Source organism: Salmo salar, chromosome 07, assembly GCF_965601325.2.
Source record: "Salmo salar chromosome 07, fSalSal1, whole genome shotgun sequence".
Classification (NCBI taxonomy): domain Eukaryota; kingdom Metazoa; phylum Chordata; class Actinopteri; order Salmoniformes; family Salmonidae; genus Salmo; species Salmo salar.
Genome location: NC_138297.1, coordinates 60,611,556 through 60,638,445, shown reverse-complemented (window position 1 = coordinate 60,638,445; position 26,890 = coordinate 60,611,556). Strand labels below are relative to the sequence as shown.

Genomic DNA, 26,890 nt, shown 5'->3' with positions numbered 1-26,890 from the left:
TGTGCACCCTACACAGTGCTCAACCCAATGGCCGTGCTTTTTTACGAAGATGACATTGAGTATTTCTCACTGTGATTTATTTGTCATAGAAAAAACATTATCCAAAATGATTCACATGTACAGCGACAGTGGGGTATTCATGTAGGGGTTCTCAAGTACGTAGCCAACAAATCACAGCAAATGAAGCAGCTGGGGACGAGAAAGGGTTAGAAAAATAAAAACATGCAATCCTTCCAACGTAGATACACAGATATGCTTCATACGTCAGGGGAGAGAAGGATGACTGCACCTTTTCATCCCCTCCTTCCCCTCGTCTTCTTCTCTTCCCCTCCTTCCCCTCGTCGTCTTCTCTTCCCCTCCTTCACCTCGTCTTCTTCTCTTCCCCTCGTCTTCTTCTCTTCCCTTCGTCGTCTTCTCTTCCCAGCGTCGTCTTCTCTTCCCCTCGTCGTCTTCTCTTCCCCTCGTCTTCTTCTCTTCCCCTCGTCGTCTTCTCTTCCCAGCGTCGTCTTCTCTTCCCCTCGTCGTCTTCTCTTCCCAGCGTCGTCTTCTCTTTCACAAACTGTATGGTATAACAGTCATAATAAAGTCAAACTGTATTTTAGAAGTCTTAATGTAGTCATAATAGTCAAACTATTTTATAAGTCCTAATGTAGTCATAATAGTCAAACTATTTTATAAGTCCTAATGTAGTCATAATAGTCAAACTATTTTAGAAGTCCTAATGTAGTCATAATAGTCAAACTGTATTTTATAAGTCAGTTTAGTCATAAACAATGGTTATAATATACAGTGATAATATTGCTTTAAGTCATAGTCATATACTATGTTATAACGTCATAATATAAACTGCATGTTATATCATAATATAGTCAAACTGTATGTTATATCATAATATAGTCAAAGTGTATGTTATATCATAATATAGTCAAAGTGTATGTTATAAGTCAAAAACTGTTATAACAGTCAGTCAAATTGTCATAAGTCATAATAGTCAAACTGTATTTTATAACAGTCATAAGTCATAAACAATGTTACAACAGTCATAATATAGCCAAACTGTATTTTATAAGTCATAATATAGTCATAAACTGTGTTATAACAGTCATAATAAAGTCAAACTATTTTAGTAACAGTCATAAACTATGTTATAACGCCATAGTCATAAATTGTACGTTATAATATCAGTCAAACTATGTTATGACAGTCAAACTGTAACAGTCATCATTTAGTCAAACTATATGTTATAACAGTCATAAACGGTATGTTATAACAGTCATAATATAGTCAATATATAGTCAAACTATTTTATAATGTCCTAATATAGTCAAACTGTATGTCATAAGTCAAACGATCATTTATTTGCCGTTAGTCAGCACCTCCACACAAACTATTATTCTGGGTGTGCGCCAGCTCATGTTGTTTTACAAACTATAAGTCATAAGTCAAAAATTATGTTATAACAGTCATAATATAGCCAAACTGGATGTAATAAGTCATAAACTGTGTTATAACAGTCAGTCAAACTGTATGCGATAACAGTCATAATATTGCCAAACTGTTAGAACTGTCACAAGTCACTGTTAACACTGTCATAGTTTAACTATGTTCTAACACCATCGTAATATAGTCATAAACATACCTGTGTCTGACCCTGGCTCTAGCCCCAAACCCTCTATGTGTATGTGCATGTCCCCCAGGGAGAATGAGATGTGTAAACGACAAACTTCCATTGTTTATGAACTAAATGGAATCATCTTCTATAAGGAGGTCAAGTCACTGAATGTCAACAGACTTCACACAGTTATAACAAACACAATCAGCTTTGGTCACACTTTAAACAAGTACACCTTATAAAGGCTTTATATAGCATACATACAGGCTTCATAAGGACTACATACGTCCTTCACAAATCATCTGTAAGTGGAAGTCATACACTATAAATTATGTGTACAGGGTGACAACCATTCCCACTGTAGGGTGAATTGTCAAATGTGACATAACATTATGTATGCATACATAGCCAACACCAACAGCTTTGCCCGCCCCATGCCCACCCCTATGCCCTAATAGATGCCCAGCTTGTCCCAGAAGTCACAGATATGGTCCCTGGTGCCCACCTGGGCATGGGAGCGGACAGTAAAGTTCATGACCAACCAGGAGCTGGTGTCCGAGTAGCGGGGCCAGGCCGGCAGGCGCTGCTGTCTACAGAAGCTGCTCTGTTTCATCCGTGAGGCCGGGTCTCCGGTGTGGGCGAATGTCCCCCAGTAACACAGCATCCGATTGGACAGCAGCCGCTCGGGTGGGGCCAGCGTGAAGTTGGCCACGGTGGCCGTGTCGAAGAGGAAGGGCAGCTCAGCGCCGTGACACACGTGCTCGTAGCAGAACGACAGACCGGACCACACACTGTGGTCCGACGTCACATGGTCGAAGACGTACATCCACACGGCGCTGCCCACTTTGGTGCCCGCCCGGGCTGCCTTGCGGGAGGGGCAAAGGAAGACGTAGTCTGTCACAATCTGGAGGTAAGTAGAGAGGTCATTGAGGTCAATACAATCTGTGGGTAAACAAAGAGGTCATTGAGTTCAATAGAATCTGAGGTTAAACAAAGAGGTCATTGAGTTCAATAGAATCTGAGGTTAAACAAAGAGGCCATTGAGTTCAATAGAATCTGAGGTTAAACAGAGAGGTCATTGAGTTCAATAGAATCTGAGGTTAAACAAAGAGGTCATTGAGTTCAATATGATCTGGGGGTAAACAAAGAAGTCGTTAAGATCAATACAATCTAGGGGTAAACAGAGAGGTCATTGAGTTCAACAAACAGAGAAAAGAGTCCCTAGTGGCTAGTGTGTGTGCTACAGAACTGCCGCTCAAAGCCTTTTGTCTCGCTTGTTACCTGGAAGCTATACTCAGGAATACACTCAGGGCAGCTGCCTACGCGGCACAGAATCATCTAGAACACCTGTAACCCTCAGTGTCCTCAGGATATACACTGAACAAAAATATAAAAACGCAACATGCAACAATTTCAAAGATTTTACTGAGTTACGGTTCATATAAGGAAATCAGTCATTTGAAATACATTCATAAGGCCCTAATCTATGGATTTCACAGGAATGGGAATACAGATATGCATCTATTGGTCACAGATACATGCCCCTCGCTCTCTCAACAGCTCATTTTATCTCCCCCTTTCCTTTTCCCCAGTTCATTTTCTCTACCCCTCTCTCTCTTCCCCTTTACCTCTCCTTCTCCCCCTCCCAGGCTGAGCCATGTGGCCTCAGTGCAATAGCTGACATTTGTCATGACCCTCCCCTGAGACATGTCCATTCGGGGGGGGGGGGGGTCCTTCTATTCTGCTCCTCTTCACTGCGCGCACACACACACACACACACACACACACACACACACAGAACTGTATATGAATACCAAACAGGTATGGGAGTGTCACCTTCTGCCCCCTGCCTCTCTCAGCACACTCATCTCTCACTTTAGATTCAAAACCTTCAGAGAGAGTGCCTGAGGCTATTTACCATCCAAGCTCTCTGTTTCACATTTTGGATGTAGACTTGGAAATGAGAGCGTTTCCCTCACTACAGTGAATGCATGTATTCTACTGATGCAGCTTATGTATTCATCGTCTGTTGTTGTCTCTAGTGTGGTTGGAGTCAGTTTATCCTGTAATCCACACTGAACATCATCTAGCCTGAGCTGGTAGTGAAGTAGAGCCATATTCAGTATGCAGCCCAGGCTATCTGATGTCAGCTCCCTGGCTGTGATTGGGTGAAGTTGCCCCTAGACACTGATCTTTGGTCAGTTTTGCATTTCCCCCAATAATGGTTAAGGTTAGGATGGGGGGAGGGGAAGCTGATCCTAGATCTGTAGCTTGGGGAAACTGTGATTGGGTAGTCTTCCTCTGTGTCTCTTATTTCCTGAAGATCTGCTTCCACTGTGTGGTATACATCTCAAAGAAACAATGGCACTCTGCTCCAGATGGCACTAATAATGATTCTTTCAGGAAGATGGCCATGGGTGGAGCCTAAACAGAAAGTAGTATTTTATCCCCCTCTGCTGGTAATCATGTGGAGTTGCACTATGAAGAACCAAACTATCAGAAGTAACCCATCTCTACACAGATTAAAATCAGAATATTCAAAGCGTTTACCTCTAAAATAATTCGGGCAGTTAGAAACCTAGCTCTGGGTTATTGTGATAGTTTGGTTAATCAAACAAAAAATCGGAACCTAATACAAATTTGGTAGCCTATAATTATAATGATTAAGTCCGTCCTTATTTTTTTGATGGCTTGGACAGAGCATTCCCACAGAGAATTGAGTAAGAGATTTTCAGCATGGGGAGTAGGGTCAAGGTACCGCTAGAGTAGATGCTTATCTTGGGTCAGTTTAGCATTTTTTGTTGGTTATGATTGGGTGAGGGGAAGCTGATCCTAGATCTGTACCTACTGAAACCGTCTCCCCAGAGCTCAACAAGGCTCATCTAGATGCGGTGAGACGAAGCGAGGAGATGGGCAGATGTGTCCTCATCGCGCTCCGAGGTCTCTCTCTACAGTCCACTGGCTGCAGACGTGACCGTCTAGCCCTACAACCATTGATCTGGAGCCTGACAATGAACATTTCCAAAACTTTTGTTGACTTTAAATTTAAAACATTACTTTTTGGGATGATTGATCAGTGTCCTTTTTACATTCGATTTGTCTTTTTTTATCTAACATGTATGCATGGACAACACTGAGTTTCTCCCTGGCTACGTCCCAATGATCTCGTCTTCCTGATGTCTGGACCCGTTCACTACTCATTTAAAAGCATTGGATTGGTGTAGGCATAGGCTGGAGTTTCCATACCAGTAATTTCTTGCCAAATCCATTAAGGGAAGTGAACAAGTGCACACTTCGGGAGAAAGGAGAGATTATTGGGACGAACCCTCTGTGAAAGTCAGATTTTACCTGAGCCAGCATGTCCCGTCGGTCAATGTCCTTGTACAGGGGCAGGTACTTGCGTAGGATCCTGAGGGCGTGCCGTTTGAAGATGGCCGCGGTGTAGACGGTGCTCTCCACTGCAGACACAGGCTTGGTGAAGACCCCGTACACAAAGATCACCCCCTCCTCTGAAGTGGTCCCTGCAAGATTGTTGTACGTCAACAACATGCCTTCAAAATTTTGGTCCAAATGTTCTGGTATAATCTTGGTTGTGTTCATTAGGCACAAAACAGAAGAAATCGGGATGAAACAGGGAGGGAGGGACTATCTGGAATCATTTACATTTTCTATATAATGTTTTAAAACATTTTTCATTGCGTGCCCTAATGAACACAACCCTGGTATGAATTTAACCATGGATCCTGTAGAAGGGAAGGACACAGAACACATCAGGGATGAAGAATCTCTCCTACAGATGTGTTATGTCGAGTGGCCAGCTGAGAGGGAACCAATTGCACTTCACTGTCTAACATTCAACTAACTACTCAATCTAATTAAGTCACAGCATTAGCCATCTTAGCCAAAGTCCAGGCATTGACTTGGGGAGCCAATGCAACTCTTCAGGTCTCTGGCAATGGTTACTCGTCATCACACATGCACCGAACCACCTCTGTAACCTTAAGTGTGGAACAGATGTCTTCACTAGTACAGAGTACCTACTTTTAATATACTGTAAGTTGTCCTTGAGTGTCCTGAAAGACATATGCCAAATTAAATATATTATTAAGTGTTATGGGGCCAGCCGTTAAAATCTGTTCTGGTTAAATGTGAGTGTATTTCAAGTGGTCCATACCAAGGAGGACTGGTTTCTCCTTCTGCCAGTGGCCCTTCTGGAAGGCAGTCACAGCCTGCTCCTTGATCAGCTCTCCGTCCATGTAGGGCCCCCAGGTCTCAAAGATCTCCAGGAACCTGAAGGGATTCACCACTTTGGAACCTGAGACAGAGAGAGAGAAGTGAGATGAGGAGGGGGAAGAAAGAAAGAGAGAACAACAATTAGCAACTTACCAAAATACATCCTGCAAATATACATAAAATGACTCCACTCAAAATGCTAAACAACTAGCTCTGTAGTGAAACACACTTAAGCAACTCTGAGATGTTGATTTTGTCATGAATAAGGGTCAACTCAGATAGGTCAACAGCAGATGGGTAGAGGATCAACTTTTGTTGTGTCCCAAATTGTTCCTTATTTTTGACCCGAGCCCTATAGGGGGCCATTTGGGGGATAGGGGGCCATTTGGGACACAACTCTGTCTAAAAACAGTCAGTCAGAGACAGACAGAGACACAGAAGAAGACTGGTCTCCTACTTGACTTCATCTGGGCAGCGAGGACAGCCTGAGGACTGAGGGACAGCAGGCACACGATGTCGCTCACAGAGCAGTTGGCCTGTCTGGCAAAGTCCCTCCCCAGCTTCAGGGCATCATGTCTGGAACAAAGAAAACAGACCACAGATAGTCTCTCCCTGCTCAATGTGAACATTAGGTAGTGCCACCAGGAGAGTAACGACAGCTGGAGATAGAATGACTGTTTTACTAGGACATAGACAGGAACTTAACGTTACCTCGTCTCCTTGGATAAATTAGCATATCTAAACTGTAACCCTGAGGGGACAAGTAACACTGAATTTAATTGATTGAATTACATTTTATTCAATTAATCCCATTTACTCCTTGTAGCTAGGCAGGCCGTATAACACTTATCAGGAAGGTGGGCGATTCACTTCTGTAGTCAATTTCACATATGGTAAGGATTACTCATTCAAAATGTGGGAAGGATAAGTTGATCTATATAGATGATAGAAGCAAAGTGAGGGTCTTGTTTGAATGTTAAATGACGAGACAGAGGCATTGATGCGAGTAACCAGTCTTGTTCAGTATATTGCAACACATCCGGGTATCTCAAGCAGACCAGTAAAACACTGGAGTTGCAGTAATTAACATTTACCAACAGATAACATCACTGTGCCATCTTACACCCATAACAGGTCTCTGAAATCTTTAATGGTGAAACCGCCACGTCTGTTTGGGATATTATAACAACGAAGAAGTTACTGGAAGCAATGAACACTGTATTTTTCCCTTTGCCATCATCGCACGCGCGATAGAACAGTAGAATACGTACTGCCATTTTTTTGTAATGTTGCACGACGCTCAGCTTCGTCAACAAAACAAAAACAACGGCGGTGGGGCGGACAGTGGCGCCGTTTCCAACTCGGCAGATTTCATCTTTTAAGGAGTTAGCGATCAAGACCACCAGCTGAGTCATGTGTACATTCGGTCAACGGAAGGAAACGGACTGAAACAGGAAAATAAATGTGGATCTGTCCAATGAGAAATGCTTGTTTTTGCTGCAGTGTGCCCTAATGAACACTACCCAGATGTTAGGCGTTAGAGGTCACCGACCTGGTCTTGAGAGGGATGGAGAAGGGTAGGCTCTGGAACACAGCCTGTTTGAACAGTGGCTTACTGCTCTGGACCATCAGATGGAGGCTCACTGACTGGGCTCCTGCACTCTCCCCAAATATGGTCACCTGTGTTGGATGTTTTAATGGGCCATAATCAGGGTTGTGTTGTATATCCACAGACAGAGAAAATAACAATGTACACAAACACACATAATCCTGATGGTTTTATGCCTCATTTAGATATAATTCAGAATGATAAAGCTGTTTATCTTTGTTTGATGGAGTTGGTATACAGAACTGAACGGCTTTCAACATCACTTTTACTGAACCAACCAGTGTGTGGTACTAGCTGTTTGTATGAGATGCCAGCAATTTCTCTTTCTGCATGATCCAACGAATGTGTTTGTGTTGGGTCTGTCTCCGCAGTAGGGCACAACTAGGGCTTCTGGAAAACCAGAGAATTTATTGAAAGTTCCTGGATTTTTGCAACCCTACTCTGCAGCATAGCCATATCTCCGAACAGCATCTTTCCCCACTCGATAACCACTCAGAGAAATTTCATCAGGGCTGGAGGAGCTCTTCGCTATGCCTCACAGAGGCTGTTATTCTCCCAGTAGTGTGGGAGAAATCAGTCACGACAGCACCACGGGATATATAGAGGTCATTCAACAACAACCACTGCTGAAATACAACCTTGTCAACAAGGTATTTCTATACATGGTCATTATGTGAATATCTAGGTCAGTGTATCTGGAGTTTTTCCTGACCAGAGTTGGGATCAATTCCATTTCAATTCAGTCCATTCAGGAAGTAGACAGAAATTCCAATTCACTGTTCAATGACAACAATTGGAATTGAAATGTATATTTACTTCCTGAATTGACTGAATTTAAATGGAATTGACCCCAACCCTGCACCTGGACCCCAACCCTGCACCTGGACCCCAACTCTGCACAAAAAGAAGTGACCTCCAATTCTGCACCAAAACAAAAAGATCAGTTTGAGCCCGTTGAGATCATCAAGGACTTGAGGTGGTGGCAGAAAATCAGATGTTGTAATTTTGTACGACTGTGTGACCGTGGATCATTAGGTGTTAAATAGATAAAAAACAGACATAAAAAGGCAGGAACTACGAGGGCTAGTCTCAGAAACACTCAAATTCGTTTTCCATTGGGAAACATTTGTAAATATTTTCCCTTGCATGCTCTAATGAACATGACCCAGGATAATGTGTACGTGCTTGCCTTGCTGGGGTCGCCTCCGAACAGAGCAATGTTTTGTTGAACCCAGAGAAGAGCAACCTGCTGATCCAGGATCCCATAATTCCCGGTTGCTGAGGTTTTGGGGTCTAATCCCGAGACGAGGAAACCAAACGCCCCTGCAATGATACAGCAAATTCCATGGACCATGAAAAACTATACACAAAACACACCCCTCAGATTCAAACACATCAACACATGGTGTTTTGATATGGTTCTATTTATGCCATTCCAGCCATTACAATTAACCCATCCTCCCATCTCTGCCCACCAGCCTCTTCTGACACCCACACAGATAATGGCCTTTTCTCAATGGTCTCACACACCCATATTGATCAGGCCACCACAGGGTCACAACTCGCTAGACCCACCAAATGGTATTTATTGAGGAGAGGATGGGAAGAGTCTAAGTCCACTTAAGAAAAGTATATTACATATACGGCAACTTGATATACCCAGGGTCTTCTGCTAAGTCAGACAAGCTCTCTGTTCAGAAATGTTTGGAATCACCATCCTATTTTTGGGACTGTGTAGGGTAATGTAATCAGCAAACTCAATGCACTTCCCCCCTATGCTGCCGCCCTCCACCACACACACACACACACACACACACACACACACAGTCTCTGCCCTGTTCCAGGTCTCTTATGAAAGAAACTATTTGATCTCAAGGAAACTAGCCTGGATAAATAGATAAAGGTTGTATAGTGAAGAGGTGTAGGGTGATGTTCCCTTGAAATACGGACCCTGGTCAGTTAGGCATTTTCCCCACTAAGGATTAACGTTAGGTTAGGTTTAGGGAAACTGATCCTAGATATGTACCTAGAGAAACTCCACCCCGGAGCTAAAGAAGACCTGTCTTACCTAGCCGATACCCCATGCTCACCACCACAGTGTGAGTGAAGTTACTGATGAACCTCCCATCGTACAGGGGCTTGGAGGCTGAGCCAGCAATGAAATCCCCCCCGTGGATCCACACCATCACTGGCAGGGTTGTCAGTAAAGGGGAACTGAAGTTCACATCCAGAGGTACAAATATGTTGAGGTAGAGGCAGTTCTCACTCACCTATGGGACGATCACATTTCATTTCAGAAACCAAATATTCACATTTCAGACGCCATTTCACACGGCAAATAAAATACTCACATTATTGATGAATCAAAGACATTCCTGGATGTTATCGGGAGATTATTCAGGACTTTGTTAATTTCATGTTTCACTGTCAACATGACATACTGGTAGAACATTGTGCTAAATCATAACAACATAATTATCAAACCCATCTGTGTTAGTCCCCTACCTTCTGGGGGCACTCGTCAGATTTACGGCCACTGCAGCCTTGCATACACGCGTCCCTCGGGTACGTGGCGTCGTGAACCCCCGGCCACGGGGTCACCGGTCTGGGGGGCTTCCAGCGGTACGCGGCCACAGGTGGGTCCGCGTACGGGATCCCATAAAATATGTGTGACTTTTCCACTGTGAGTCCCTTGATCACCCCATTGTTGGTCAACACTATGGGGCCATAGTCAGGAATATCAGGGATGGTAGTCCCGGTGTTGAGTGTATTCTGGATGACTGGTTCTTCATCAGTCCAGATGGGAATGGAATCCTCTGGATCTCCAAGCTCCTCCAGTGAGTTTGTTTCAAAGCGAAGGTCTCTGTTGATAGCCAGAGGCTGATCCCTGACCAGTAGTCCAGAGGAAGAAATCCTTCTAATAAACTCTTTAAGGTCGATCTCATTCTCAAACGTTGTCTCCTCTGCAAAAGACAGCGCAAAGACCAGGGAGCAAAGCAGCAAGAAACAGTGATAACTCTCCATCTTTCCTGAATGAATTATTAGAAAGTATTAGCCAGGGTCTCTCAGTCAGGTCATATCATTCTCCAGTTGCGTCGTAGCTGGGGCAGGAAATTGAAGCCTAAACTCCTACACAGATTAATAAGGGGGAAAACGCTTTCACTTCCCCTAACGGATTTTCTTTTCATACCATATTTGGTAAAGAGAGGAAGTCCAGTGGCAGGTCAGAGGGACTATATCAATCAAGACAAAACTGGTTCTACATTCTACTTATTTTCTCAGATTAAACATCCAATACAGTTTTCTGTTCCCAAAACCTTTCTTTTTTTTTTGTAGATTGACTTCCTAAACTTCCTAGAAAAGTAACAGAAATATGCAAATGAACACTAAAATGCACCAATAATATATTTCTAGCTCGCGCTTGGCTCTGCCCACCTCCTTGATTGAGTGCTCACAGTGTGAAAATGATTCCCATGTAAAAGCCCCATGTGAACGATCTTGGGTTTAACAATAAGAATCTTTGGTTCTTACAGTGGCCTGTGTGGATACTGTGGATACTTGTGACACCAATTTGGCCAATTGGAGAATCATGGACAGTTCTCAGACAGAACTTCCCTTGTCAGACAACTGTGGATTAGACTCATGACTGATATACTTGGGATAGCCCGGACCATGTGATGCACTTCCAGTAATGGGAGGCAGGTGGTCTTTCCTTTACCTAACGAGATAATAGGTTCCCATGATGTGAAGCTCAGCTCATTCTTGGGTGCTCACAATATCGCTCTGTGTGAAGTTTCCCCTAGGTACAGATCTAGGATCAGATTCCCCTCCCCCCAATCCAGATCTGTAACATTAGTTAATTTATGGTCACACTTTCTTTGAAGGTTGCATAACAACTTTCATAAAGTAATCACTACTACACCTACATAAACAATAAAACACTTAGTACAAACGTATGTTTTGTAAATTAGAATTCATATCTGTTATGCAGTCTATAAAAAGGTATTTAGGAGCATATTCCTGACAATATGTAATTACAAGGAATAAAGGGAACATACACTATATATACAAAAGTATGTGGACACCCCTTCAAATTAGTGGATTCGGCTATTTCAGCCACACCCGTTGCTGACAGCTGTATAAAATCGAGCACACAGCCATGCGATCTCCATAGACAAACATTGGCAGTAGAATGACCTTACTGAAGAGCTCAGTGACTTTCAACGTGGCACCGTCATATGATGCTGTAACTGTAAGTGCTGTTATTGAAGTGGAAACGTCTAGTAGCAACAACGGCTCAGCCGCGAAGTAGTAGGCCACACAAGCTCACAGAACGGGACCGCCAAGTGCTGTAGTGAGTAAAAATCGTCTGTCCTCGGTTGCAACACTCACTACCGAGTTCCAAACTGCCTCTGGAAGCAACTTCAGCATAATAACTGTTCATCGGGAGCTTCATGAAATGGGTTTCCATGGCTGAGCACACAAGCCTAAGATCACCAGGTGCAAATCCAAGCGGCAGCTGGAGTTGTGTAAAGTTCGCCACCATTGGACTCTGGAGCAGTGGAAATGTGTTCTCTGGCGTGATGAATCATGCTTCACCATCTGGCAGTCTGACAGACGAATCTAGGTTTGGCGGATGCCATGAGAAAGCTACCTGCCCGAATGCATTGTGGTCCATACAGAAATGGTTTGTTGAGATCAGTGTGGAAGAACTTGATGGGCCTGCACAGAGCCCTGACCTCAAACCCATCGAACCCCTTTAGGATGAATTGGAACATCGACTGCGAGCCAGGCCTAATCGTCCAAAATCAGTGCCCGACCTCTTGAGGCTGAATGGAAGCAAGTCCCTGCAGCAATGTTCCAACATCTAGTGGAAAGCCTTCCCAGAAGAGTGGAGGCTGTTATAGCAGCAAATGGAGACCAACTCCATATTAATGTCTGTGATTTTGGAATGAGATGTCCAATGAGCATGTGTCCACATACTTTTGTTCATGTAGAGAACCTCAACTAGTGCTACATTCATGTCAGAACTAGGAAACTCAGACATTTCAGACTTGGAAACTTGTAGAAAGATGATACCCGAGTATCAGAATTAACCAACAAGAAGCATTATGCAAATTATTTACGTTTATTTTATGTTCCGAGTTTCCAACTGGTTATGAATGCATCATTTGTCTTTGTACATGTGGTTAATCAAAAATAAAATTGAAATGACATACAGACTTCGGAAGGCTAACATTCTTGCCCTTTGCACATTGATATTCTCCTCGACGGGGCTGTAGTGGAGCAGATTGAAATCACCAACAAACTAACATGGTCCAAGCACACCAAGACAGTCGTGAACAGGGCAGGAAAAAACCTATTCCCCCTCAGGGGACTGAAAAGATTTGGCATGGGTCCTCAGATCCTCAAAAGGTTCTACAGCTGCACAATCGAGAGCATCCTGACTGGTTGCATCACCGCCTGGTATGGCAACTGTTCGGCATCTGACCGTAAGGCGCTACAGAGGGTAGTGCGTACGGCCCAGTACATCACTGGGGCTAAGCTTCCTGCCATCCAGAACCTCTATACCAGGCTGTGTCAGAGGTCCAAGAGGCTTCTAAACAGATTCTACCCCCAATCCATAAGACTCCTGAACATCTAATCAAATGGCTACCCAGACTATTTGCATTGCCCACCCCCTCTTTTATGCCGCTGCTACTCTCTGTTATCATCTATGCATAGTCACTTTAATAACTCTACCTACATGTACATATTACCTCGACTAACCGATGCCCCTGCACATTGACTTTGTAACGGTACCCCCTGTATATAGTCTCGCTATTGTTATTTTACTGCTGCTCTTTATTTACTTGTTCCTTTTATTTCTTATTCTTCTTCATATTTTTTAAACTGCATTGTTGGTTGGGGGCTTGTAAGTAAGCATTTCACTGTAAGGTCTACACCTGTTGTATTTGGCACGTGACTAATAACATTTGATTTGATTTAATTCATAGCCTCCCTCCAAATAGTAAACCTAATTATTTGGAACAAAATTGGCATGAGTCTACCATGTTGCTTGAAATCAATATTCCACAAAAGATATGAAAGTTCATCACAATTTATCTGATCATTGACACTACCAGCTCTCTCTATTTTCTAATTTCTTAATCATCATAATACATGATATTGTGCAAATAATTTGTGATCAAACCTGCACCAAGACAGTGGGCCCAATCAGATTGACCTACACCTGTCAATCATTATTAGTCGATGACGTCAGGTCAGTCGTTTGTTTTCGTGAACTCAATCACGCTTATCCATACCTGAGCCCAAAATAACAGTCGCAAGAAACATGTAGGCTTAAAAAATGCTTAATTTCGTTCTTGTATTATTAATTGAATGGTGAATTAAGGTGGCTATGATTATTGATAAAGAACACCGATTTTCCTTTTGCAGGACCTGTTTCGCGTTTCCATTTATATTGTTCATTCTTGTACCTCACACGATATCTCTCGGTAAGTAGCCTGTGCGTGCTAAGTGCGTTATTGTTGTGTTTGTAATTGATACTGAGTGGCTATGCTGTTTCCACATCAATTATGAGTTACACACAAACATGTATTTAGCTTATTTTCCTCCCGGGACGCGGGGTTTGGTTGATTTTCATGAGTTAATTGTGACATGTAACGTTAGCTTCTTACAATCTGCAGGAAGCTGCAGTAGTTTTACTTTCTCCATATGTTGGAAAATAAGCAACAATTCCTTGTTTGGCAGGTAAGTCCAGTATTAAATAAACACATAATCACGCCAAACTTCTGAACCATGCACTTTGCACTAACTTATACCTGTGTTTTGTTCACTTTGATTCTCTACAGTTGGTCAGAAGGACATTTATGGTTGAACGCCACCAAATTGAAATCCATTTGGAGAGAGGACACATTTTCATCTTTGACAGTTGCCACTACTGTGGAGCACAAATTGACACTTCAATATGGTGTCATGGTTCGGAAGTGGATTTTCTCCATCTTCCCAGGTAAGTATAGGTCTTCCGCTCATTGTTAAGACTTAAGTACAAACACTGTCCTGTATCCATTGATCTAAACAAATTATGCATTATTTTAGTTCTGGGATTCTGAGATTACCATTGGCGTTCATTAGATCATTCTACAGTATAATTTTTTTTTCTTCACTTGAAGGGTCACATTCCATTGAGTTCAGAAGTATACATAAACCTGACCAACAGCCCATCAATAGCACTCTGGTGGGTAGACCTGTAATATAAGTGATGACATTCTCCTCTTATCTGGTGTCACCATAATGTCCCTTTTAATGTTTGTCCATTCTCATGTTATCGCTCTTAGGAAGCCCTGGAGTTGTTCTCCACCAATGAGGTGTTTGCGTGTGAAAACAGCACTCTGTACCTCTATCAGGACCCAGACTTCATCCTCATGCTCGGTAACGTTGTTACATCTTTGTTCGAGAGAGAGAGGGAAGGAGAGAGATGAAGGTAGGTAGACAGACACAGATGGATCGTCAGAAAGGCAGACAGACATGAGAGAGCGACTCAAAAGGGAGTGAGAGCAAAACTGAAATCAAGATGGAGACAGAATTCAGGTGACGATCTGGGAATATGCCCACTATACCAGTGGTGTGCAGGTCATAAATGTTGTCATGACTCCCATCTCCTCTCCTAGGTCACACCGTGCGCTACCCCTTGACGCTGGAGTCCAGGAGTACCTCCATGTTACTGGTGTCCTGGAAAGAGAAGATGCAGTCCCCGACTGCCCCTGTCCCCGTCCATTCTGTGTCCCTATACCACTCTGAGATGAAGGCCTACGCTGCCCTTAGTGTGGACAGTACCCACTCCAACCACTACCGCTTCACAGCCCTGGAATCCTGCAGTTCCTATGCTGCCTGTGTGGAGATGGCAGGCAGCCACTCGCTTACCTGTCTCTCCACTATCACAGGTACAGTTGGGGTGTATTCATTAGTGCACACTGTAGCAAAACTAATACACTGGTTCCTAGTGAATACACCCTTGGTAGCTCTCTAGTTGTTGTCACCCTGTGTAATCGCACCAATCTTAAAGTTTCAAAGTGTTATTTACAGGCCTTTTTGTTGATATAAAGTATAGATTTGAGGAAAATAACTTATGTCCTGTCCCATGAGCTCGGTACTGATATGAGCAGCACTGTGTTGTATTGATATTTATGAAGTAATTAATTTGTTTGTTACATTTTGCTGTATAATTTATATTCATATCCAGACCCAGAAGTCCCAAGACATTTCCAGGTGACGTTGTGGAACAGCAGCAGTGTCACGGTGTCCTGGGACTGTCCCGACAACCGCAAGTTCTCCTTCTTCCTTGTCACGGTCCTCTACCTCAATGGCACCAACCATGTCCTGGAGGAGAGGTCCTTCAGGCACACACTGGACACCTTTGTGTTCTCTCAGTCTGACCTGCCACCCTGTAGCAGGGTGAAGTTTGGCCTGCAGACGGTGTGCCAGGCGGGAACGGAGGCTCGCCACAGCAGAATGGTCCTCATCAACGGGAATACTGGTAAGATCCACCTAGTTGATGCTTTGCTAGGCTGAGTGTCAATAGTCTTAAGTTTCTTTCCCTCCTTGTCTCCTTCCCTTTATATGCGCAAATCTGAGGAGGTAGGGCCGGTGTGTTCTGAGGAGGTAGGGCCGGTGTGTTCTGAGGAGGTAGGGCCGGTGTGTTCTGAGGAGGTAGGGCCGGTGTGTTCTGAGGAGGTAGGGCCGGTGTGTTCTGAGGAGGTAGGGCCGGTGCGTTCACCTATTCTAACAGAGTTCTCTGATAATTGCACATGAGGGGAAGGAGAAAAGAGGAAGTCACTTCTATTGATATGCAGCCAAAGTAAACCCATGACATCTGTTCATCCAAGGCACTGTTTTCACACAATCTTCAGTTGCCTTTTTCCTACTTTGCTTACGGTGGACACTTCTGGAAGTGACTATCGGCCCTCTCTTTAGTCCACTCAGAAATCGAGAACCTTTGGCAGACCTCCTCAGGGCCGGACAACTACACCCTGAGCTGGGTGGTGAGGAACACTTCTTCTATCTCCGTGTTCAGGATCTACCACCAGGGGGCGCTCCACTACACCACCCTGCTCACCAGCCACACGGTGGCCAGCCTGCTGCCCTGCAGCCAGTACTCTGCCAGAGTAGAGGCGCTATGCGGAGACAGCGTGGTCATGAGCTCCAAGACCGTACACACTCGCACAGGTAAACTACGGAGTCCAGACCTTGAGGCTCATGTTGAGCGGTTGCGGGATAAATGTTTGGGTAGCTCTCATGTTTATTTTTGACTCGGTTGGAGATTAATTTAGTGGGGGATTGAATGGAGAGAAATATTAATGGGTTAATCAGCTTGATTAAATTGTTTATTTAAATTAAATTGTTTATTTAATCAGCTTGATTGGTGATTAAAGAAAGTGCAGTCACATGCTTAGATGTGCATGCTTTTGTTCCAATCCAACACTAATCCAACACCTGATTGATGATTAGTTTAGTAAACACCGTATGGCAGCAGTACTGGGTTGGAACAAAAGCTTGCCCACGCTGTGGGGTCTATAGAACTTGTATTGAAGACCACTACAACAGCCTGTATCTGCCATGTTGGGTGGGGGTCTCTGCTTTCTCCTCTCTCTGCTCAGTGGTGAAGTTTCCCCTAGGCACAGATCTAGGATCTGATTCCCTTCCCCCAATCCTAACTTTAACCATCAGAGGGGAAATGCTAAACTGACCCAAGATCAGCATCTAGGGTGAACTTCACCCTACTCCTGTCTTCTCTCTCCTAGGACCTAGAGGTGTATCAGAACTGCGCTACCGCCCTGAGGACTCTACGGCGCTGTGGATTGGTGGTACCGGACAGGGCGTGGCCTTTCAGTACCAGCTGTCTTATGACAACGGCTCGACCATCCAGCAAGGCCGGCTGATGGAGCCTTTGCTCCGCCTCCCGGGGCTCATTGAGGGTGCACGCTATGCCCTGGACGTGTGGGAAGAGTGTGACGGCGAGTGGAGCGCTGACCCGGCCCTGGTGTGTTTCGATGGAGTCGACGTTTCCGTCAACGCTCACGTGCTGCCGGTGGCGTCCACCCTGAAGCCGAATGAAGACCAAGGTTGGTGTCATCTGGGCTGTGTTCAGTAGGGCACAACGTTGTGGAATGATCATAAATACAGTACCAGTCAAAGGTTTGGACACACCTACTCATTCAAGGGTTTTACTTAATGTTTTACTATTTTCTACATTGTAGAATAATAGTGAAGACATCAAAACTATGAAATAACACATGGAATCATGTAGTAACCAAAAACTATTTAAATATATAAAATATATTTGAAATTCTTCAAAGTAGCCACCCTTTGCCTTGATGACAGCTTTGCACACTCTTCGCATTCTCTCAACCAACTTCATGAGGTAGTCACCTGGAATGCTTTTCCAACAGTCTTCCCACATTTGCTGAGCACTTGTTGGCTGCTTTTCCTTCACTCTGTGGTCCAACTCATCCCAAACCATCTCAATTGGGTTGAGTCGGTGATTGTGGAGGCCAGGTTGTCTGATGCGTCACTCCACCACTCTCCTCCTTGGTCAAATAGCCCTTATACAGCCTGGAGGTGTTTTGGGTCATTGCCCTGTTGAAAAACAAATGATAGTCCCACTAAGCGCAAACCAGATGGGATAGTGTCTCGCTGCAGAATGCTGTGGTAGCCATGCTTTGCTAAGTGTGCCTAAATTCTGACAGTGTCACCAGCAAAGCACCATCACACCACCTCCATGCTTCACGGTGGGAATCACACATGCGGAGATCATACGTTCACCTACTTTGCGTCTCACAAAGACACGGTGGTTGGAACCAAAAATCTCAAATTTGGACTCATCAGACCAAAGGACAGATTTCCATCAGTTTAATGTCCATTGCTCGTGTTTCTTGCCCCAAGCAAGTATTCTTCTTATTGGTGGTTTCTTTGCAGCAATTCGACCATGAAGGCCTGACTCACGCAGTCTCCTCTGAACAGTTGATGTTGAGATGTCTGTTACTTGAACTCTGACACATTTATTTGGGATGCAATTTCTGAGGCTGGTAACTATAATGAACTTATCCTCTGCAGCAGAGGTAACTCTAGGTATTCATCTTCTGTGGCCGTCGTCATGAGAGCTAGTTTCATAGCACTTTTTAGCAGTTTTTGCAACTGCACTTGAAGGAACTTTCAAAGTTCTTGACATTTTTCACATTGATTGACCTTCATCTCTTGAAGTAATGTTGGACTGTTGTCTCTTTGCTTATTTGAGCTATTCTTGCCATAATATGGACTCAGCCCTATTTGGTAAAAGACTATCTTCTGTATACCACCCCTACCTTGTCACAACACAACTGATTGGCTCAAACGCATTAAGAAGGAAAGAAATTCCACAAATTAACTTCAGGCACACCTGTTAATTGATATGCATTCCAGGTGACAACCTCGTGAAGCTGGTTGAGAGAATGCCAAGAGAGTGTAAAGCTGTCAAGGCAAAGGGTGGCTACTTTGAAGAATCTAAAATATATTTTGATATGTTTAACACTTGTTTGGTTACTACATGATTCCATATGTGTTATTTCATAGTTTTGATTTCTTCACTATTCTAAGATGTAGAAAATAGTAAATATAAAGAAAAACCCTTGAATGTGTCCAAGCTTTTGACTGGTAGTGTATATGCATGTATCAAACATAGAGTAAGGAAGCACGTAATCTCTATTCACGACATTTCGATCCCCAGTGTTCCACAACGTTTGCCTACTGAACGTACGCCAGATGTTGTTTATATTGTTGGGTATGTTAAGGAGTAGAACTGAATGTTGTTGCAGGAACAGATTTGCTATTCTACATGCACTTGATATGATCAGGTAGCATTTTCTTTAAACTAGTGCTTTGTTAATTGTCTTCTCGTGCATTGTTATGCTATTACTTATGAAGTGACGTTTTGCTTTCTCAGTTCTAGCCTTCGTTGTGCCTTGGTTAATGGTGTTGGACCCAAAGACTGAGCCCTGGTCTGAGCTGAAGCGCATCTACGAAAAACTAGTGAGTGTCTTTGGGCACCAAATGGAATAAAACTGACTGAAACCGAGAGGGACTACTTGGACTTGACGACAAACGTTAATTTTTATTTTTTGTAATATGTTTAATCAAGTTTTCTGTCGTGTGGCCTTATGAACACAACCCTGGCCTCCCTCTCACTGACATTTCTTCATGTCTGTAGCTGGAGGAGCTTTTGAAAGAGTACCCGATTAAGACCAGGGTGGAGTTGGTTGCATTCAAGGAGCTGGAAGGCGAATCCAAAACTAAGATTACCTTTCAAGGCTTTGATGCTTCCATAACCGATGCAGACTTACCGCTACCACCTGGCGAGCAACTGGACCATATCCAGTCCCTCCAGCCGCCCAATATCACAGTCAAGGATGGGATCATCTACTGGGATGGTAAGAGAGAACCACCAACAACAGCATCACGTGGAGTATTGTCAGATTTCTATCAACATTTCATGTCTTTGAATGCATCACACAAATTTAAAACTATAATTCTTGCTTACCTAGGCGGTTACCTGTCCCAAATGTGCAGTTTGTACATTGCTTGGCACACTATCACTGAAATAATGTACCCTCTGTGCATTACAGAGAATGCTGCTGATGTTTTTTTTACGCTCCAGGGTGAAGTCAGCTTCCCCTCTCCCAATTCTAACCTTAACCATTAGTGGGGGAAATGCCAAACTGACCCATGAGCAGTGCATAGGGATAACTTTACCCTCCCTTTTGGACAGACCCAGATGAGTGTGCGACCCCTGACCTGAACAGGTGTGACGCCAACTCTTTGTGCGTCAACACTCTGAACTCCTACACCTGTGTGTGTCAACATGGCTTCTATGATGTCGGGCCTGCCTTCGTTCCCCCTCCTACCCCTGCCTCACATCCTGTCTGTTATGGTCAGTTAGCTGCTTGTTATCGTGCAATATGTCTGTTGGTGTACCTTTTTTGTATTCTCTACACCACTCCTGTTCACTGATGGGTCATGTTCAATAGGGCACACAACTGAAAATGTTTTAAATGTGTTGCAATGGAAAACAAGCATTTTTATTGGAGAAGTTCCGGCAGTCCCTCCTTTTTAGTCTGGTTTCTTCCGTTCTTCCGTTCTGTGCCTAATGAATACAACGCTGATTCCTTTTGGGGGTAAAGAAAAGGGGATGTTCACCCAGTGCCTGGATAGATCGATGGCCGGCGGTATCGCCAAAGCCTTCCTGATTGGCTACTTCGGTGGCGACGTGATGGTTGTCTTGAATGAAGGCCGTTGCGCCATCGAGGAGAGCGAGACGCTCTACCACTTCCGCGTGTTGCGCAAACCCTCGCAGTGTGGAACGATACGGTTGGTGAGTGACCATGCATTCAGATGTGCAAAGGGGTTATAATGGGATCTATACAACAGGTCACACTGGATACCTGCCAAGCACTAATGTAATGTGATTATGCCATTGTGCACAGCACTCTGTGGATTAAATGGGATTGTGTGTTTGTGCATGCGTATGCTTGTGTGTGTCCAGGTGAACAGAACACACATCGAGTTCCGGAACACTCTGACAGTGACCTTGAGCAAAGAGCGGACCATCACACGACGAGATCTCAAGGTTATCTGGAAGTGCATCTACCCCCGGAACTATGTCCGCAACACCCAGATAAACGTAGATATGGAGTGGTAAGAAAAGACAGATCGGAGTAATTCTGGGGCCAGGAGATGTTCCTGATTATGTGAACTACAAGGAAAAACTGGTCCTGTAGCCTGGCAAGGGCAAGGCTTGCAAATGGAGGGAATATTACCGGTACCTTTTGAAATGTACAAGTAGTCTTTTGATTCATACAATGGATCAGAGTCATAAAACTGTGTTTTGACCAATCCCCTCTCTACCCCTCCAGGATCACCTCCCACTCTGTGGTGGAGTACAACTCCTCCCATGAGCTGGGGCTGGGCATGACCATGTACAGCGACGACTCCTTCTCCTACGGCTACAGAGACTCCATCGCCCTCCACCTCAGCGACGTACTCTTCTTCGAGGTGGCCCTCCTGACAAACAACACGTTCGCCTCGGAGGTCCTGCTAGAAGTGATTTCCTGCTGGGCCACAGAGAGCCCGGATCCACAGGACGAAACCAAAGGCTTCTTTCTTCTAGATGGGTGGGTTACTGTCCTGGGTCATATTCATTTGTGCACGCAAAAAACAAGAGTTTGTTATTTAAGAAGTTCAGGTAGCTTCTCCTGTTTTAGTCAATTTTCTTCTGTTTAATTTCTAGTGAATATGACCCCGGTGTGAAATATGGTATTCTAAACTCTGGGCTGCGTTCAATTGAACAATATAAAATGTCATGTAGAGGCATTATGTGATGGGGAGGGGGATAGGTTATTAGAGTATAGGGTTATTTTGTTGAGGTATAAAATATTATTGTTTTTGGACAAGATGGTACCTCCAGGTTTTCAAACGTTATCTTCTGTTTCAAACCTACTGGGCATGACCCCAAACTGCTTTTTTTAAGTCTTGAAAATCCAGGGTCATGCCCTATTCTCTCATCCTCAGCTGCCCTGTTGACAGCACCTTTCATTGGCTCTCTGTGAACGGTGTGTCACAGAGGAGCAGATTCTCCATTCACATGTTCACTATGCCCAAGGAGTTACCCATCTACATGCACTGCCTGGCCCGGATATGCAGTCACGATGAGGACTGTACTACGGTACATTTTTAACAAGTTCAAGTCTATTTGCCATTATAAATATTTTGGAAGTCTTAGTAGATACAGTTCAATTTAAAAATGGTAAGAATGATTAGGACATATGTATTAAACCTTACAAATACACATAGAAATGTGTTTATAGAGTAGTCATTTTAATTGAAAGTAAGTCTCTAAGAAGCGGTAGATCTTTCTATATGAGCTATTTCTATGCTTTCCATTCATAAGTTTCATTTTTGCGTCTATCTTTATTTTTTGTACACCAGCTTCCAACGGCTGAAAATACAGTATTTTGGGTTGTGGAAAATATATTTCACAGCAGTTTAGATGGTATAATGATTCTTACACTATACTTACTTGTTTAGTCACAAACTGAAATTAGGCAAACTAGAATTTTAGCAACCAGGAAATGGTGGAGATTTCTGCATAGTGCATCTTTTTAAAGCTGATATTCAGCTTTGCTCAACAAACAAATCTGTATTGATCGAACAAACAGTTATGCACATTTTGTTAGTAACTTGGTGATCATTTTTTTTAAACATCTTTTCCTATGATTCTCTGTAGAACTGTACCACCCAGAGACTTTCAAAGAGATCAACAGCTAAATGGGATCCATACATCAAAGTAGCTGTGGTCGTGTCTGCAGGACCACTGATGGTCATCCCCGAGGCGGCACCAGGGACCAAACTCTCCAACTGTGAGTTGGTGTGATGTGAAACGTTTTGAGCGTTGCCGATATCGTTTTAATCTATACATTTATTTCTGAAACTTCTGTAACATTCTTGAACAGGCCTATGGTATCTGGGGATGCCCCAAATGATGTCTTGGATACCAATTCAGTTTGTATCAGTGATATATGAATGCTTCCATGCAGCCGTTACACCTTAACTCGTGTAAAGCACTAGCAGCAATTTTTCAACAAACTGTTACATGGCGATACTTCCATAATTGGAACGGTGTATTCAACTGCTGTCGTGGAGCGTTGGAACTTAGAAAATGCTCCGTTAATAAAATGAAATACATTTTTGCTCAATGAGGTGATCTAACGCCGCCATATTGTCTGTTTCCGATCTTCCAGATCGATCGAGACACTTAGGTGTCCACGCCGAAGTTTCATGTCATGACCGCAACTCAGAAATCAAGCGTTGCGTTTTTATTTCACATTTATTTAACCAGGTAGGCCAGTTGAGAACAAGTTCTCGTTTACAACTGCGACCTAGCCAAGATAAAGAAAAGCAGTGCGACCCAAACAACAACAGTGTTTATACCATGTGTAAAACGTACAGTCAATAACACAATAGGAAAAAGTCTATATACAGTGTGTGCAAATGGCTAAGGAGGTAAGGCAATAAATAGGCCATAGTGAAGTAATTACAATTTAGCAAATTAACACTGGAGTGATAGATGTGCAGATGATGATAATGTGCAAGTATAAATACTGGTGTGCAAAAGAGCAAAAAAAGTAAATAAAAACAATATGGGGATAAGGTAGGTAGTTGGATGGGCTATTTATAGATGGTCTGTGTACAGCTGCAGCGATCGGTTAGCTGCTCAGATAGCTGATGCTTAAAGTTAGTGAGGGAGATGTCCAACTTTTTAAAAAAAATATTTATTTATATATTTCTTTTTAAATGTTTAAAAAAAATATATATATATTTTTGCAGTTTGTTCCAGTCATTGACAGCAGAGAACTGGAAGGAAAGGTGGCCAAAGGGGGTGTTGGCTTTGGGGATGACTAGTGAGATATACCTGCTGGAGCGCGTGCTACGGGCGGATGTTATGGTGACCAGTGTGCTGAGAAGGCGGAGCTTTACCTAGCAAAGACTTATAGATGGCCTGGAGCCAGTGGGTCTGGCGACGAATATGTAGCGAGGGCCAGTGGTGGGTAGTATATGGGGCTTTGATGATGAAACGGATGGCACTGTCCTAGACTGCATCCAGTTTGCTGAGTAGAGTGTTGGCGGCTATTTTGTAAATGGCATCGCTTTGACTGACACCCGCCTGTCCCAGTCAATGAGAGATGACTAAGATTGTGTATAATTGTTGGGTCGTTCCAGGAAATGTCCCTTTTGGGTGTTAACTTTTTTTTTTTCTTTCACCTGATTTTGTCATAACAAACACATGTTCAACATAATACTTATTTTTTTCCCTCATCAAGGTTAAATAATAGGCACTGACTATAATAATTTTAAGTGCCAATTAAAGTAACAGGGTTGACGATTTCATCTTAAATCAGCCCTAAATCCTCGTGACAGGGGGATGGAAGTTTGTATGCAACAGGGAGGGACAATTGAATGCAAGCTTTACAACAACAAAAAATTGTAACCGATAAAACATTTCTAGCCTGTATATGGCTAACAGGTTATTAACATGTTATGCTCAACCCGCTCAGTTTTCCCCCACGAAACACCAGAAAATGGCCAAAAAGAGTAGAACCAGCTTTTACATTATGATTTGACTACATTACATTTACACTACATTTAAGTCATTTAGCAGATGCTCTTATCCAGAGCGACTTACAAATTGGTGCATTCACCTTATGATATCCAGTGGAACAACCACTTTACAATAGTGCATCTAAATCTTTTAAGGGGGGGGGTTAGAAGGATTACTTTATCCTATCCCAGGTATTCCTTGAAGAGGTGGGGTTTCAGGTGTCTCCGGAAGGTGGTGATTGACTCCGCTGTCCTGGCGTCGTGAGGGAGCTTGTTCCACCATTGGGGTGCCAGAGCAGCGAACAGTTTTGACTGGGCTGAGCGGGAACTGTGCTTCCTCAGAGGTAGGGAGGCGAGCAGGCCAGAGGTGGATGAACGCAGTGCCCTTGTTTGGGTGTAGGGCCTGATCAGAGCCTGAAGGTATGGAGGTGCCGTTCCCTTCACAGCTCCGTAGGCAATCACCATGGTCTTGTAGCAGATGCGAGCTTCAACTGGAAGCCAGTGGAGAGAGCGGAGGAGCGGGGTGACGTGAGAGAACTTGGGAAGGTTGAACACCAGACGGGCTGCGGCTTTCTGGATGAGTTGTAGGGGTTTAATGGCACAGGCAGGGAGCCCAGCCAACAGCGAGTTGCAGTAATCTAGACGGGAGATGACAAGTGCCTGGATTAGGACCCGCGCCGCTTCCTGTGTGAGGCAGGGTCGTACTCTGCGAATGTTGTAGAGCATGAACCTACAGGATCGGGTCACCGACTTGATGTTAGTGGAGAACGACAGGGTGTTGTCCAGGATCACGCCAAGGTTCTTAGCACTCTGGGAGGAGGACACAAGGGAGTTGTCAACCGTGATGGCGAGATCATGGAACGGGCAGTCCTTCCCCGGGAGGAAGAGCAAGATGTCTTTTGAATTTTTTTTTTTTTAAATGGAGTAGTTTCATCATATTAAAACGTGAGTTCAATTCACATAACAGGTTTGACCTTAAAATGAGGGACAAGTTTTAATGTATCACTAATCACATGAAACAAATAACTCTTCAGAAATTACTTTGTCAAAGCAGCAAAAATAACTTGGCAAAATGTTGGTCCTAAGTCGGGTAAAATCTTCCTAGAAGGGGCATGTCAAAAAGCTGAATTTTTGCAATAGCAATTATTTTTATTAGAAATCAGATTTACTTACATTTTCCATGTGGTCAATATTAATGGGAACTTCGTCTTTTAAAATTTAAATATTGGTGCACAATTTCTACTTAAAATATCAGAGATGCAAAAGGTATCCTGTTCCATTACGGATAACGGAGCATTTTCTAAATTCCAACGTTTCACCAGCAAGTAGAGATGGGAGTTGAGAAGACCCGGCAAGTTCCAAGTTGAAAATGTAAGGATGTATCAACATTTTAAAGGTTATTTAAAAAATTGCTGCCTCTGTTTTACGCTAGCTTAAGGCGTGACGGCTGTATGGAAGCATACACATCACCCTTACAAAGTGTAGCTATAATTCAGTATGTGTCTGTTTCCTTGCAGGGAATGAGGCTTTGACAATGATCTACATCGTGGGAGGAACCATGGGTGTCTTGATGTTGACGATGCTTGGTGTGAGCGCAACAAAGGCTATAATGAATTATTATGAGAGAGCAAGGCTTCAATAAACACTTGGAACCACATCTTTTTCCTCTTGTCCTGAGTATTATCAGGGATTCATTAAATATATTTTGTGCAGATGTCTTCACTAAGTAAATATTGCCAAAATGAACGATTAACATTAAATGCCACCAGTTGGTGTACGGTGGCTACTAATGCTGTTGGTGGTAGGCTACCTCAGTCGACAAATTGTGACGGGCACACCCAAACCACTTACCAATATATCAAATGACTAACTACACTGAACCAAAATATAAATGTAACATGTAAACTGTTGGTCCCATGTTTCAAGAGGTGAAATAAAAAAAATCACATTGTCCATACACACAAAGCTTATTTCTCTCAAATGCTGTGTACAAATGTGTGTATGTCCCTGTTAGTGAGCACTTCTCCATTGCCAAGATAATACATCCACCTGAACGGTGTGCCGTGGTGGAAAAAGTACCTAATTGTCATACTTGAGGAAAAGTAGAGATACATTTTATAGAAAATGACTCAAGTGAAAGTCACCCAGTGAAATACTACTTGAGTAAAAGTCTAAAAGTATTTGCTTTAAAATATACTTAAGTATCAAAAGTAGATGTAATTGCCAAAATGTACAAGTATAAATAATTT

The 26,890-nt window shown here is 43.4% G+C and overlaps 3 protein-coding genes across 4 annotated transcripts; 1 reads left to right on the top strand and 2 right to left on the bottom strand.

The window, feature by feature from the left end:
- Positions 1-1,816: 1,816 nt before the first annotated feature.
- On the bottom strand, positions 1,817-6,550 carry LOC145880056 (cAMP-regulated D2 protein). The gene is made up of 4 exons (XM_082977804.1): positions 6,303-6,550; positions 5,787-5,927; positions 4,961-5,133; positions 1,817-2,516 (listed from the first exon to the last, which is right to left on the bottom strand). Exons 1-4 carry the CDS (start codon positions 6,472-6,474, stop codon positions 2,064-2,066), a joined length of 939 nt encoding a protein of 312 aa, XP_082833930.1. The 5' UTR covers positions 6,475-6,550; the 3' UTR covers positions 1,817-2,063.
- A 639-nt stretch (positions 6,551-7,189) lies between these two features.
- Positions 7,190-10,710, bottom strand: LOC106609689 (crystal protein). Its single transcript, XM_045722303.2, has 4 exons — positions 9,960-10,710; positions 9,523-9,724; positions 8,644-8,777; positions 7,190-7,525 (listed from the first exon to the last, which is right to left on the bottom strand). Exons 1-4 carry the CDS (start codon positions 10,476-10,478, stop codon positions 7,376-7,378), a joined length of 1,005 nt encoding a protein of 334 aa, XP_045578259.2. The 5' UTR covers positions 10,479-10,710; the 3' UTR covers positions 7,190-7,375.
- A 2,984-nt stretch (positions 10,711-13,694) lies between these two features.
- On the top strand, positions 13,695-26,567 carry LOC106609789 (uncharacterized). 2 transcript variants are annotated; one of them, XM_014208806.3, is made up of 19 exons: positions 13,695-13,790; positions 13,893-13,951; positions 14,144-14,207; positions 14,309-14,466; positions 14,630-14,694; positions 14,795-14,888; positions 15,128-15,400; positions 15,700-15,993; positions 16,431-16,682; positions 17,258-17,578; positions 19,435-19,520; positions 19,699-19,918; positions 20,257-20,418; positions 20,669-20,859; positions 21,031-21,182; positions 21,401-21,658; positions 22,056-22,209; positions 22,771-22,903; positions 26,159-26,567. In XM_014208806.3, coding segments are annotated over exons 1-19 (3,063 nt in total). In that variant the 5' UTR covers positions 13,695-13,788; the 3' UTR covers positions 26,284-26,567. The 2 variants fall into 2 exon arrangements, with proteins under 2 accessions (XP_014064281.3, XP_082833928.1); XM_082977802.1 differs by lacking the exon at positions 13,695-13,790 and having other exon boundaries at positions 13,797-13,951.
- Positions 26,568-26,890: the final 323 nt, after the last annotated feature.